We start from the raw sequence: 14900 nt of genomic DNA, 5'->3' as shown, positions 1-14900 counted from the left end.
ATCGGTTTTTGATTTCGATGAACGATGTTGCCATGGTAACTTAAAATAGAAATTTCTGTGAAATACTTTCAAAATGATACTCGTCCTACAGTTTGGCTTTGATTTCAATATAACTTGGCACAGAAGTAGACTAAACTAAAATAAGTAATTCTGTTTATCGGTTTTTGATTTCGATGAACGATGTTGCCATGGTAACTAAAAATAGAAATTTCTGTGAAATACTTTCAAAATGATACTCGTCCTAAAGTTTGGGTCTGATTTCAATATAACTTAGCACACAAGTAGACTACACTAAGGTAAGTATTTCTCTTTATCAGTTTTTGATTTCAATGAACAGTGATGCCATGGTTACTAAAAATAGAAATTTCTGTGAAATACTTTCAAAATGCTACTCCTCCTACAGTCTAGGTATGATTTCAATATAACTTAGCACACAAGTAGACTACACTAAGGTACATATTTCTGTATATCGGTTTTTGATTTCAATGAAGGGTGTGTCCGTGGTAACTTAAAATAGAAATTCCTTTGAAATACTATCAAAATGCTACTCCTCCTACGGTTTTAGTCTGATTAAAATATATAATGTGGCATGCAAGTAGACTACAGTGAGATACATAATTCTCATTTTTATTTAGTTTTTGAATTTGATGAATGATGTTGCCATGGTAACTAAATTAAAAATTCTGTATTTTTTAAGCTACTCCTACAGTTGTAGTCTTATTGCAATCTCGCCACAAAAAAAAGACTTAATCAAGGATCATTATTCTATTTATTACTGTTGTAAAGTCCAAACTGCTACTTTTCTCTTCCGATGTTATAAGTACCAACCAGTTGAGCTACAGTCTCGACAGAGACTACTGGTTTTTTTTTTTAATGAATGATGTTGCCATGGTTACTAAAATTGAAAATTCTGTAAAATTTTATAAAAAGCTACTCCTACACTTGTAGTCTTACATGTATTAAGTTACTTGCAGTCTTTTAATGAGTACAAACCAGGAAAGCTACAGTCTCGACAGAGTTATGAATGTGATACGTTTATTGATACCTAATCCGTAATATCTGACGTTTTCCAGGCTTTTTTAACGATATTTTTATTTATATTAAACGTTCCTCAATAGAATGTTAAAATCTCGTCTGATGGAGCGATGAAAATGATCCCCGATTCCTACCAAGTGAAGTTATGGATCTCTTACCAATCAAGCCTGTAAGAAGCAATCTCATTTTGAATTTAGGAGCAAATATTTTTTGTCAAGAAAAAAAAAAGCCTGTGTGTGTGTGGAAGGGGGGGGGGTAAAAATATATAAATTAGTCTATTTGTATGTTGTATAGTACACGTAAATACTGGTAAAATTATTATTGTGGTGGCACCAAATTTTATATATCTTTCATTTTCTATTGCAAAATAAATATTAACAAAATTATTGGAAAGAAATAAGCCTTAAAAAGTATTGGCAAACTTGGGGAAAAAGTGTCCTATTATTTTTAAATTCAATTTAGCAGATTTATATATATACAAACATTACTTTACTTCGTATTTATTAAAGAGAACAATAATAGCATGAAGGAGACACTCCCTATTTACGTGTATAACCCATACACAAAGTGGTATTAAAAGGTACATTTTGAACATCCATGACATTTTTTTGCTAGCATAATCAGGGTCTATGATAAACTCTGTTTTATAATGAAGGGGTATAATGCATCTGTTCCTAGTAATTGAACCCTAATCCCATGTATTACAGTTTATCTGAAAACATTTATAAACTTGAATTTTTTCACCATGTGTCTTCATCTTAGCTCTATCACAATTAAGGATATTTCTATAACTTTCATGGTATTGCCTACAACTGAAGAACAACCAACATTGTAAGGTTCTCTTTTATTATGCAGCTGATGACATCTGAAGCAGTATATTTATACATGCAGTGATAGCTACAAGCAGGAAAAAAAGGCAGTCATCACATCAATACTGGTGACAACTACATGCTGAAATAATGTAATGCTTTTTTGTTCATTGCAACATAAACATTTCTCAATTTTACGGTAAATGCATTGCACAGGTTATGTTTACAACAAGGACACCTTTGTGAAATTGAATAAATGTAAAAAGATCAAAGTTTGGCAAAAGAAATGATGTAAAACATAGCTTGGGAGAGATTCTTGGTTTTTTCAAAAGCTAAGACAGTTTGCTCTAAATATTTCTATCTGCAGCAACACAACTGCAATGGTAGAGTTAAAAACTTAACTACATGATGGACACAGAAAAGTAAGATGCCAAGTTCCGTTACTCAATATGGCATGATCAGATCTAAACAAAGGCTGCCTCCTAAGTTCCCTGTGACCTTTGACCTCACTGTTATTACACATCAATACACTGGTACTACACAGGAGTATACAGACAATTACCATAAACAGGACAAGAAAATTCTCCCTGTATCAAACGATTGTGAAAGGTATAGAAATTGATGTACACATAATAGTAGGAAAATTTCACTTTTTTATACATCCTCAATTTAAACAAGCTATTAATCATCTGCCTCCAACTGCATTCTACATTATAAAAGTCATTATGTATCCAGCAACAAAATATTACATCTTCATTCAAAAACCTTGCTCAATATAGTAAAATGCAAAAATAAAAAATACAACCTATATTTTTCATTTGACATTAACTTAGAATATATATATAAAAAAAGTTCATATAAATCAACAATAGTAAAAATTCTTATCATTTTCAACTCTTTATAACTGACATAAGCCTAATCTGGGATCCCTTCTGAAAAAGCAAATCAATTCATTGCAAGATATTTCCCAGAGAAAATCAATATAATGTGTTGTAGATTACTTATTATACACCAGAACACCAATATTTCATTTACATTGTTTGATCAAGTACACAGGGAACATTTTCAATTGCAAATTCTCGAAAACACAAAATTTGCAGATCCAAATATTTGAAATATTTATCACATGATCATAAATAATTGGAGAATTGGCATATAATAAGTAATCTACATTTCATGGGGGTACATTTGTAACAGAGAATATATATTTTGTGACCCAGAAAATAATAAACAATGAAGTAAAAATGTTTTATCACATCAGTTGCTCTTTCACTTTAAACAAGTATAAACTATAAAATTATAAATCCAGCACTTACTTCGGAAGCGTATACAATGAATCATAATTTTGTTCTGCAAACAATTAATATAAAAATGTTCCTATAAATTTCAGTTTTACCATTCATACACTGTACATACATGTAGTTTAGAATACAGTTTTTTGTTCATTGTTAATAGCATCAAACTTTTTTCCTACAACTTCAAATGTACAACGCAGTAGTTTAGAAACATACAACATATGGTTAAGTAGTCTGAAAATCATGAACTATTTATTTTGTGCAGGTGCACTAAAGAAGAAGGGAAAATATCCCATCTGAAATAAAAAAAAAAATACCATGTCTTGAAGAGAAGTAAATCTTTTTCAGCTTTATCAATATATGCCATTATTACAGTATGTACAAATCCAGCTGATTGACAATATCTCTAAAAGGTATTTATATTGTTCACAAAATCATGTCAATATGAAATTTAATGATAATTTTATGTTTCCAACATGCATCAATAGATATGGTATGTGAATGTCCATACTACATTGTATTTCTGATCAAGTTTGCTGAAGACTATAATCTTTTATCATGCAACATTCATCTTTTATCAAATGTAGCAACCCCAGAATGGTTTTATCTTATCATCAATAATGCCACACTGCATTTCTACTGGAGTGAGCAAAAAAAAAAGTTCCTGGTTAATTTACTACTCATAATTGCTAGTATCTAAGCTTAAGGCTTTTTTGTGTCAACAAATAGTGTTAGTAGATATGCAGTGTCTGTTAGAATAGCACAATATTTACATCACAGAACTAACAACAAGAATTAAGATGACATGCAGACATACTATTAAATATATATACATGTATATACCCTTTCATCTATCAAATAATTTATAATTCACCATCTTTCTACAAACATAAAATATAATGGTGCACTTTGAGTGTTAATATATCTCCTTCTCCACAAATTTTTGCCACTTTTAAAAAAGTTTACCACTTTCAGTAAGATTACCCTTGAAAACATTACAACCTCAAAACTGATGATATCTATAAACATGCTATAGCTGACAACTGTAGGCAACTCAGATATACAAAGCACTAACTCATTTGGAATGCACAGACAACTGCTTATTCATCATACAACTGCTGAGTAGTTTACATATATAAAAACACTCTGAGATATAACATAAATTTTGTAATTCTGGTTGGACATCTCCATTTTTAGCTTTGACAATTCGATGTACATGACAACACTGAGTGACCGGTGATATTTTTTTTGGCCTCGAGATCGATTGGTTTGAGAGACGGAGGGTTCTGACGATCAGGATACAGAAGAGATAGGGTTGTGAGGGGAACCCATCTGAGTCAGGACTTTGTCCAGCCACTGCAGGGGGCCATTTAAATGGATCTCAATCCAGCAAGGGGTGCTGGTCACGTCTTGGCGGTGGTACTCTGCCCCCCAGCCCTTGACAAAACTCATCCTAATGGTGCACATTTTGGTGAGTTCATAGACAGCCTCAAAGCCATGGTTGACAGACTGACTGAGTAGAGCTGCAAACTCTTGGTTGTTGAAGATCTTCAAACTGCAGCCCGGAGGAATCTTGCACACTGTGGTGGGATGAAATCCATGGTGGTAATTGCAGTTACGACTCTGAACAAATATACTAGAGTCACTCAGGCATTCTGCAAACACCTCTCCTCCCACATAATACAAATGCACACCTGTAAAATACAAATAAAGTGTCTGTGAAAAAAACATGATGATGTGCCTATTGAATCTAAAAGACTGAGCATAATATTTGCTTAAATAATTTTTTTAGTCTACATCCCTATTAAAGGAGATTTCATATTTTATCTTCTTCAGAGTGAATGAACAATAACTAAATGAATGTTGATTATTGCTTTATATTATCTCTGATAAAAAAAAAAAGAGACACATGAGTGAGAATGCAAATTTGACAAGCAAATGCTCTTGTACAATTATTTGAATGTAAAGTCCTCTCAAATAACTCTTAAAAATTAATTTAAAGTAAATCAAATCTTTATTCAAAGTTAATTAATCTAGCATACCTTTACTAATGTGTCTTCTGGTATTCTCTATGGTAGAGTTGCGGTTAACATTTGACAGTAATCCCAAGCAGAATCGATCTGCATTGTTAGAAGGATCGGTGAATCCGTCAACAACAATGCTTGTTTGTGATGCATGGAAGGCTTCCCCCACCCTGTTGTTCAGCTCATAGTAGACAATGGAGCACCAGAACTGGGGTTCCTGATAAGTCACTGGCTGCAGATCTGTCAGTTTTACAGACATACCTGAAAATAGTAAAGGGAAATTAGACCTAACTGCTAGCATCAACAGTAAATCATAATAAACACTGTCTGTTTACTACTATTGTTTGCTTCTTAAATGGGTCCAACGTAATGGGAGGTCAACATTACCACTACATCACCAAAAATTTCAACACATTTTTTCAAATTTTTTACCTATCATTACCGCTACATTTTTCGGCCGAAATCAATTCCTTACCGCTACATATTTAATCTGACAGTCAAAAACAACCCATTACCGATACATATTAAACTAGCCAGGTATGGTACGGAATACGAGTTCCAATCAACAGAGTTCACTCATTATGTAGTGAAGTACATTTTCAATTTAAATTCTAGACAGAAGAATGTGAAGTCTGTGGGTTTTATCTATGATCAGTGCTTGATTTTATTTTTATATTTTTTAAAGTGTTTTATAAAATAAAATAGAATTTAAATAAAAAATAAAATAAAGAAAATATCCTGCTCAAAGTCCTACTTTCACCTCCCCATGGACTTGTATATGTAGTACTTTGCAATGTAGTGGTAATGTACAATTTTATATGTAGCGGTAATGTTAACGTTTTTTCTAGCGGCAATGACTATGTAGCGGTAATGAAGATTTTGAAAATGTAGTGGTAATAATAAGCACCCTAACTAAACAAGAGTCTTTTAAAGTCACTAGCAGAAAACTTACTTCCTCTAGAATGTTTTTTGGTTGAAAGTTATATAGCAAATAAACAGGGTTTAAACTTAACTGAAATTTCCAAGAGCCATGTTGGCTCCTGACATTTCAAATTTACGAGCCCACTGCTAAATTAGTTAGCCCACAGTCTCTATGATTTTTTTTAAAAAGCATAGATACTGGGACAAAAAGTAGATACAAATGAAATACATATATTAATTCATCTGTTTAATATTGGAGTTCTTACTTTATAAAAATCAGATGTCATATAAATATTTAATCAAAGGAAATAAAATTGTATTCAATTAACATTTTTACTATTTTTTTCCTACTTGGTAATAAATGTATATAAATACGTAGCCCTGGTACATGTCTTCAACTGATAAATTGACAAATAAATAAGATTTTCTAGTTTTAATATTTTAACTACAACATATCTGAAATAGGTGAAAACACTTACTTTTCATATGACTGAGCAGTTGGGAGGTATTAAAATTGTATATCTCTCACGAATCAACCATTTACAGAGGGTTGGAGGAAATTCGGATTCGGAAAAAAGACGATCGTTTTAGGGAATTTCACAAATCGTGTAGTACTTTAAATGGAAAAGATGAAGGATATTTACGAACAATAGGACCAATAGGACCAAACTGATGTGATTTATTTCATTTTTCTGTAGTTTTAAATCAAAAACCTGCATAAAATGTCTGTTTTTCAGTAAGGGGACTGGGAATGAATTCGGCCCCTGCAGAATTTTTATTCGCCACATGGGCGAGCAACTTAAAAATTTTATGAGCCCACACCAATTTTTACTCGCAATTTGCGAGTGGGCGAGCGTTAAGTTTAAACCCTGATAAATAACCTGGTATTAAATCTGTATAGCTATAAAGGGTGTAATGAAAACGTCAAATAAATTTCTGAGTCTATGACAGAACTTTATCCATTTGTTCAGAACTGAAAAGCAAAAAAAAAAAAAAAAAAAAACTACCTATCCAGTGACCACCTCTAAAATGTGGGTTTGAGTACATCAAACATATATATTTTTAATGCTGGCCTTCGTGTTTGGCTAAAATTATTGTTTGTTTATATGTGTTACAGGCTAATTGTATTCATGCAATTTTGTGTTAGATCAGTGATAACATAATGAAAATTTACAATATATATATGTATATAATTATATCTTACTTCTATTTTTCTTTTAAAAAGTGTTAACAATTATTTCATAAAATGTTTCAAAGGGAAAATGCTTTTTGAAAGAAAATGAGGAATTTCCTCCAGGTGAACAATATTGGTACTTTGGTAGTAAATTTCTTTTCGATTAATCCATGGTCCGAGTCCTATTTTGGCTACAATGGAAACCCTAGTAATAAAGTAGATCCACTGTCTTACATCTTTAATGTCTTTTAAAACTAAATCTTATATTGGGAGCTTAGTTTTCTTACCTCCAGGTCCTACTCTGTTTCCATGGGAGGATGCAGGCATTGTGTCCATTGGCTGATGGTGGGGCCGTGGATGGTTGTTTCTGTTTTGGTTATTCACATTGGCATTATCATCGTGTGGCTGATATGCTGGTGGTGGTGTGCCCGCTTCGAACAAAAATGACAAATGTCAAACAAGCAACAAATAATACCAATATATATACCCTGTACAATGTGAAAATAAACTTAAGATTTTTTTCCCAATAACTTATCGAAAAAATCCACACATTATTGAAGAAATCCACACAATATCATTTTTCTTGCTCAGGAACAAAGAAAAATATGTTCTTTATCCATCATTATTGTCTGTCACCTTATTGAATTACACCTTATCACGGTGTTTATCACACTTAAATACCTGGCAAACCATATGGGCTGCCCGGTCCTGAGCTAGCAGGAGAGTTAGGTCCCTGGGATGGGTGAAAGCCATTAGGGTCAAAGCTTATGTTGTGTGGCATTGCTGGTTCTGGGGCTTGTTGGAATGGGGGCAATGAGGGCGGCGATCCATGACCTGCAGGAAACTCACTGTAGCGTGGAACAAGGACTGGTGGTAGCACTGAAATACAGAGACAGTATATTGATAATAAAGAAAAAATCAGATCCATGAGCAACATTTCTACATTTATTTTTAATTTTTTGCAATCAAAACAAATTGAACTTTTCACACATTTTTTAAAAATTACATAATGAATCTTCATTTCATCTAAAGTACTGATGAATGTTGTGGCCTTGTTAAATGTACTTTGAATTTAACAAATGTGAGAATCTGTGAAAAGCAAAGAATATTTTTAAACCAATGAGCTACAAAGCAAACTGTACCTGGACTTTCTACTCTTTTGTAGTGATAAGGATTAATGCATACTTCTTTCTGTTTAGCACTAAATGGGTATTCACATATATCTAAAGGTTTTAATTCATGATGACTCTGCAGATCTGGCCATCGCCACACCCTGCAATAAATGACATGTGGTAGTCCTTTCCTGTGGGACACTTGCAATCGACCATCCAGTGAGCGGGGGATTGTAACACATTTACTCGGTTGTCCTGGACAACTCAGGGCCTTCTCCAACTCTTCTAATGCACCTTTCTTCTTCTTCAGTTTCTTTACCAATGAGTCAACTGCCTTTTCAGCCCATTTTTCCTCTTCATCTCCTTGTTTCCAACCAAGAAGTCTCTTTACAGCAGGACTCGTGAATGAGAAAAGACTGTTTAGACTGGACATGGGGGAACTCATTCCAGTATCAACCTTCAAAAAAAGAACGATGAAATAAAATTATTTACATAAAATGTAAATGTGAATGGTAAACAACACAAGTCCTGGGGATGACTACATCCAAATAAGGAATTTTAAAGAATGCATGTTCAAATATCATTTAAGTTAATTATAATGCTTCCTCAAATGTACCAAGAAAATTTACAATGAGGACTGGGAGTGTTCAATTCAAATGTATTATGAACACCTAAGGTTATGAGTAACAGAGTAACCTAATAGTTGGCACTCCTAAACTATCATAACAATATGGCTTTTAATTAGGTCAAAACTTATACAAATGTTGCATTAACACTAAAGAAAACTGAAATTATAATGATATCAATTCTTGTAAATATGTTAACAGACCAAAATCTATTTATAAAAAATTAAAAAGTTAATTTGATTAATTAATTCATTTGCTTGACCAATGAAAATTGTGCATGGTCATGATACATGGGTGCATGTATAACAAAACAAAAACATGGACACAACTTGGATGCTCTGGGGCATTCTTCCCTAAAACAAAAACATCTTGACCTTTACCTCTTGGATCGATATCAAAATCTTCTCAAAGATCCTTGTAAATAATTAACGGATAATTGTTACTTTCCATCAATCTACTATCCGATTAGACGATGAAAATTAACGGTATTGTGATTAGGCGACAGAACGACGAGCGACCGAATTACCAACTTAGAATGTAGAATTACTACGCTTTCCGGAAGAAAGAACACTTCCTATTCAGTAAAATAGATTTGTAAATCTTGGGACAGTTATGAAATAAATGGTATTTTGAGGTATCAGTAAAATTTTTAAAGAAATTTATCCTGAGCAAGTATGCAGTTTTTCGGTAATGTTCTATAAATCTGGGTATCTTGGATGGATCTATTTTGTTGAATCGGTAGGTTATTTATGAATGAAAAGCGCCTGCGCTTTGATGCTGTGACGTCAGGGCACTGGCGACGGAGTGACGGCACACGCAACCTGACCTATTAACCGGGAAAATGTACTGAGAAACACATGGCATAATTATAAGAATCTTGGAAATATATGTAAGCGCTGATTTCTATTTGAAATGAATTCATCTAAATATCATTTATATCAAACATGGAAGAATACTACAAAATCCAAGTAGATTAAAGTAAGACAAAAGTATTTTATAAACATTAATTGGAGGAAATTCGAGACGATGGTAATGTTCCACTTATCTCTACTTTCGCTTTGTACTTTCGTAAATAAAATCCACAGAGACTTGGGTAAAGTCTGTTACAAACATTAGAATATTTGAAAAATGGAATTATGAAACAAAGCCCAGGGTAGTAAATAAAAAATACTAACTGTTAATTACTATGATCAACAGTATGCCATAGCCTAGCTAACATAGAAAATACACCTACTTCAGTGCTTGGTTACTAGCTAAAGAACTGTAGCTCACTGAAAAAATGTATAGTGACAGACTGGAGAGCTACAGTGCCACCCATTGAAAAAACTGTATATTTATGGTGCACTAAATGTTGTGCTCGGTTCTGGATTAATTCTTCCAAATTCTTACCTCAATATGCAAAGAAAGCTAGATTTCAAAAAAGTCCTTACTTCTCCATCAATTACTCTCGTAGTTTACATCTGTACAAATGGGAAGCGTGTTGGACAGAATCATCTTGCAAACCAAAATGGCAGTATAAATAAGCAAAATTTTTGATGCATGATCTCAATTTTAGAGTCAGGCCAGATAAAATTAATCTTTAGATTCTCATCCCCGCCCGCCCCTCTAAAAATGTCCCGCCCCAGTGTTTTTTATTTTGATTTTTGGGTGTTAATTAAAATATTTTCACGTGTTTTCATTCTGCAAGAATTTGGGTCAAAGTTTAAGAGTTATCTCCCGTCTGTATTAAAAGTCGCATGTCGCTATTTATAATAAAAGAACCATGTGAAGAATGGAGAAAAATCGCCAATAAAAGCAGTTTAAATATGGAAGGAAGAGATAATTTGTCAGTATAGAGAAGACAGAGAAAAAATAGCATAAACACATCTAGATAACTTCACTGGCATGAGCAATTTTTTTAGAGAGATGTTAACTAACTAAAATAGACAAGGAAAATGACACCAGGTCAAGTTTTAACGATCTCCAGCTGTGTGTGATTTTACTTTGGAAAAAAAAAAACATTGTTGGCAGACTTTAAAGAATGCTAAGAGCTAAAAAAAAATGTCAAATCTTAAAATTTTTCAGACCTAGGTTTTACAATAGAATATTTTATCAGAATATTTTATAGAATTTGCAAATATGACCTATATTAATGTCGAACATGTCAAGTCTCAAGAACGATCAAATTTTTGAGGAAGGTGGAAATTTATATTTTACCCAAAACAGAGGGATTTGTTGGTAAAACTAAAAGGTATCGGGGGAGAGGCCAATGAGAAGTCATGCAAATACAATATACTGGTATCCCCATCTCATTTTGTTTGGCATGTGCCGTATATGTGTACTTGATAATTTGTTAAGTAACGATAAATATTTAATTTTTTAAAAGCAAGAATCTTCTTTAGATATTTAAAAGAATATGAAAAGAGTAAAATTTATTCATATTGGCATTAACATTATGAAAAAAAAAATGTGTACGAAGAGTCAATCTTTTGTTGATACTTACAATTTAACAATTATAAAAAATAAAATCCGCCCACCCGCCCCGATTTTATAGTAAATTAGGATGAGAATCTAAAGATTAATTTTATCTGGCCTGACAGGAGGGCTCATGGAAACAATTATAAAGAATGTTTTGTTGAGGAAACAGTGAAAGAATGTGTTAGGAACACACAGTTAATAATATTTTGAGATGACAGTTTTAAAAACATGGAGAAATTAATCGAGAAACAGCACACTTTTTTCAATCGCAATAAATATACAGTTTTTAGGTCACCTGAGTAAACTCAGGTGACCTATTGCTATCCGTTTTCGTCCGTCGTCGTCCGTCGTGTGTCGTGTGTTAACATTTGAACATTTTCAGCTTCTTCTCTGCAACCACTGAACCAATTTCAACCAAATTTGGCACAAAGCATCTATGGGTGAAGGGGAACAAAAGTTGTGAATTTCATGATCCCTGCCCCCCCTGGGGCCTGAGGGGTGGGGCCAAAACCACTAAAAATAATGCAGTCTTTAAAAATCTTCTTCTTTACTCCTGGACATCAAGCAGTCAAACTATTTGCATGATTGTAATCAGCATTGAGTCCTCTACCAAAATTATGAAATTCATGGCCCTGGGGTCAGGGGTTCTAGTGCTAGGGCGGGGCTAAATAAGTATATAGTGAAAATGCATTATTTCTTTGAAAATCTTCTTCTCTGCTCCTGGGTATTAAATAAACCAACTAAGTACATAGTTATGATGAGCAAGAGTGCCTCTACCAAAATTGTGAATTTTATGGCCCCAGGGTCAGGGGTTCTGGTGTTAGGGTGGGGCTCTATTGATTATATAGTAAAAATACATGATTTCTTTGAAAATCTTCTTCTCTGCCCCATGGTATTAAATAAACCAAGTAAGTAAATAGTTATGATGAGCAAGAGTGCTTTTACCAAAATTGTGAATTTTATTGCCCCAGGGTCAAGGGTTCTGGTGTTGGGGGGGGGGGGGCTCTATTGATTATATAGTGAAATTACATGAATTCTTTGAAAATCTTCTTCTCTGCTCCTAGGTATTAAATAAACTAACTAAGTACATAGTTATGATGAGCAAGAGTGCCTCTACAAAAATTGTGAATTTTATGGCCCCAGCGTCAATGGTTCTGGTGGGGGGGGGGGGGCTGTATGGTTTATAGAGTGAAAATACATGAATTCTTTGAAAATCTTCTTCTCTGCTCCTGGGTATTAAATAAACTAACTAAGTACATAGTTATGATAAGCAAGTGTTCCTCAACCAAGATTGTGAATTTTATGGCCCCAGGGTCAAGGGTTCTGGTGTGTGTGTGTGGGGGGGGGGGGGGGGGGGGGGGGGCTCTATTGATTATATAGTGAAAATATGTGAATTCCTTGAAAATCTTCTTCTCTGCTCCTAGGTATTATATAAACAAACTAAGTGCATAGTTATGATGAGCAAGTGTGCCTCAACCAAAATTGTGAATTTAATGGCCCTATCATCAAGGGTTCTGGTGTTGGGGGGGGGGGGCTCTATTGATTATATAGTGAAATTACATGAATTCTTTGAAAATATTCTTCTCTGCTCCTAGGTATTAAATAAACTAACTAAGTGCATAGTTATGATGAGCAAGAGTGCCTCTACAAAAATTGTGAATTTTATGGCCCCAGCGTCAAGGGTTCGGGGGGGGGGGGGGGGGGCTTTATTGATTATAAAGTGAAAATACATGAATTCTTTGAAAATCTTCTCTGCTCCTAGGTATTAAATAAACTAAGTAAGTGCATAGTTATGATGAGCAAGAATGCCTCTTCTAAAATTATGAATTTCATTGCCCCAGGGTCTGGGGTTCTGGTGTTAGGGTGGGGCTCTATTGATTATATAGTGAAAATAGTTTAAATCTTTGAAAATTTTCTTCTCTGTCTCTGGGTATGAAGCAGATGAACTACTTATATAGTTATGATGAGCAAGGGCCCTAATCTTGCAGAATTGTGAATTTCAAGGCCCCAGGGTCAGGGGTGGGGGTGGGGGGGGCTCTACTTATATACTGAAAATGAATTAATTGTTTGAAATCTGGTCCTTTGTAATTATAAAACATTTATTTACTTTTTGATAGGCAATTTTAAGGGTGCCTTTTAAAAATTTGTGCAACCTAGGGTCAGGGGTTCATGTCAGAGTGTTAGGGGCACTACTGATTATTGTTGAATATTACTGATTAGTTGGAGTGCATTTTTGTTCCCCTACCCTGCGTATGGGTATTCAGTAACCAAGCTAAGCAACTGCTAAGTTTATTGTTATGATGATCAATGGTGCCTTTTCAAAATTGTGAATGCCATATAGCATCTGGCTTAAAACATGAATCAAATTCAATACACTGTAACTGGAAAGTTGTTGCATAATGCTCAGGTGACCTATAAGGCCCGTGGGCCTCTTGTTTCAGTGGCACTGTAGCTCTCTGGTCTGTCAATATATTTTTTTTCGGAGAGCTACATTTCTGCAGCCACTTGGTTACATCATTATAAAAGCTTATAAAATGTCATTTTTTTGGTAGAGGCTAAATGGGATGGTTTTCAATATTTTCACTTCACTGGATTGGTATATTCCATATTTTGAAAATTTTGACATTGAGTTTTATTTGACTAGTTGACACCCTCATACTCTACATTAAATTACTTCATCTAGTCAATGTGATAGCTTAAGGGAGTGGAGATAATAACTCCAGTGCAATATTTTTAAATTTTCACAGTTCTGGGCTTTGTAGGAATGAATAGGGGGTTGTACAATTGGTGTTGTTAAAATGTGATTCAGCACTGCCATTAAATGATAATCAATGATTATGAACACACTAAATGCTGTAGTGATCATTTTAAAAAAATACTGTCACTGTGATCAGTTGTTTATATCTAAGCATTACAACTTCTGAATCAAGATATTACAGTTCAGAGTAGTGGGGAAAGTAGAAGATCAGAAACCCTTGGCTAGTGAAAGTGAATTATTTTCTGACTGTATTGATAATATGATGATGAGTCTACCTGAACATTGTAGTTGAGATGAGTTCAGCAAGAACTTTGGTCTACCTATCTGGACGTAGAAGTGATTCCGGTACCCAGATTCTTCTACCCCTGCCATCCGCCGCTGTTCTCTTCCTGCTCCACTACTGTGACTGTGATCTCTTTGAACTGCTGTTTGTAGATGAGAAAACTGAGAAATCTAAGTGTGTCAGTGTAAGCTTTGCAGTCCTCTTGGCCACAAAGCACAGGTTTATTGACCAGTCTTCCTGCCCTCATCGCTGTGACCTCCCTGTGGTGTGTGATGACCCTGTAATTAGGTCAGGATTGTGTTCTACACTGCGGTGTCTGATTAAGAAGTGCCATGCTAAGAACCCAGAGAAAAATCTCAATGACCTTCTGGTACGACTTACACACAGTATTTTACAAAAAATATGT

General features: G+C 34.2%; 1 protein-coding gene across 1 annotated transcript; it reads right to left on the bottom strand.

Moving 5' to 3' along the window:
• Window positions 1-1864: 1864 nt before the first annotated feature.
• On the bottom strand, window positions 1865-9539 carry LOC134269993 (protein mothers against dpp-like). Its single transcript, XM_062752162.1, has 6 exons — window positions 9377-9539; window positions 8401-8827; window positions 7940-8137; window positions 7546-7689; window positions 5182-5424; window positions 1865-4833 (listed from the first exon to the last, which is right to left on the bottom strand). The coding sequence occupies exons 2-6, from the start codon at window positions 8813-8815 to the stop codon at window positions 4433-4435; spliced, it is 1401 nt and encodes a 466-aa protein (XP_062608146.1). The 5' UTR covers window positions 8816-8827; window positions 9377-9539; the 3' UTR covers window positions 1865-4432.
• Window positions 9540-14900: the final 5361 nt, after the last annotated feature.

The sequence above is a fragment of the Saccostrea cucullata genome, unplaced genomic scaffold, assembly GCF_032062105.1.
Source record: "Saccostrea cucullata isolate Sc308-1 unplaced genomic scaffold, CSIRO_AGI_Scuc_v1 ctg261, whole genome shotgun sequence".
NCBI lineage: Eukaryota > Metazoa > Mollusca > Bivalvia > Ostreida > Ostreidae > Saccostrea > Saccostrea cuccullata.
This window is presented reverse-complemented; position numbering and strand designations above follow the sequence as displayed.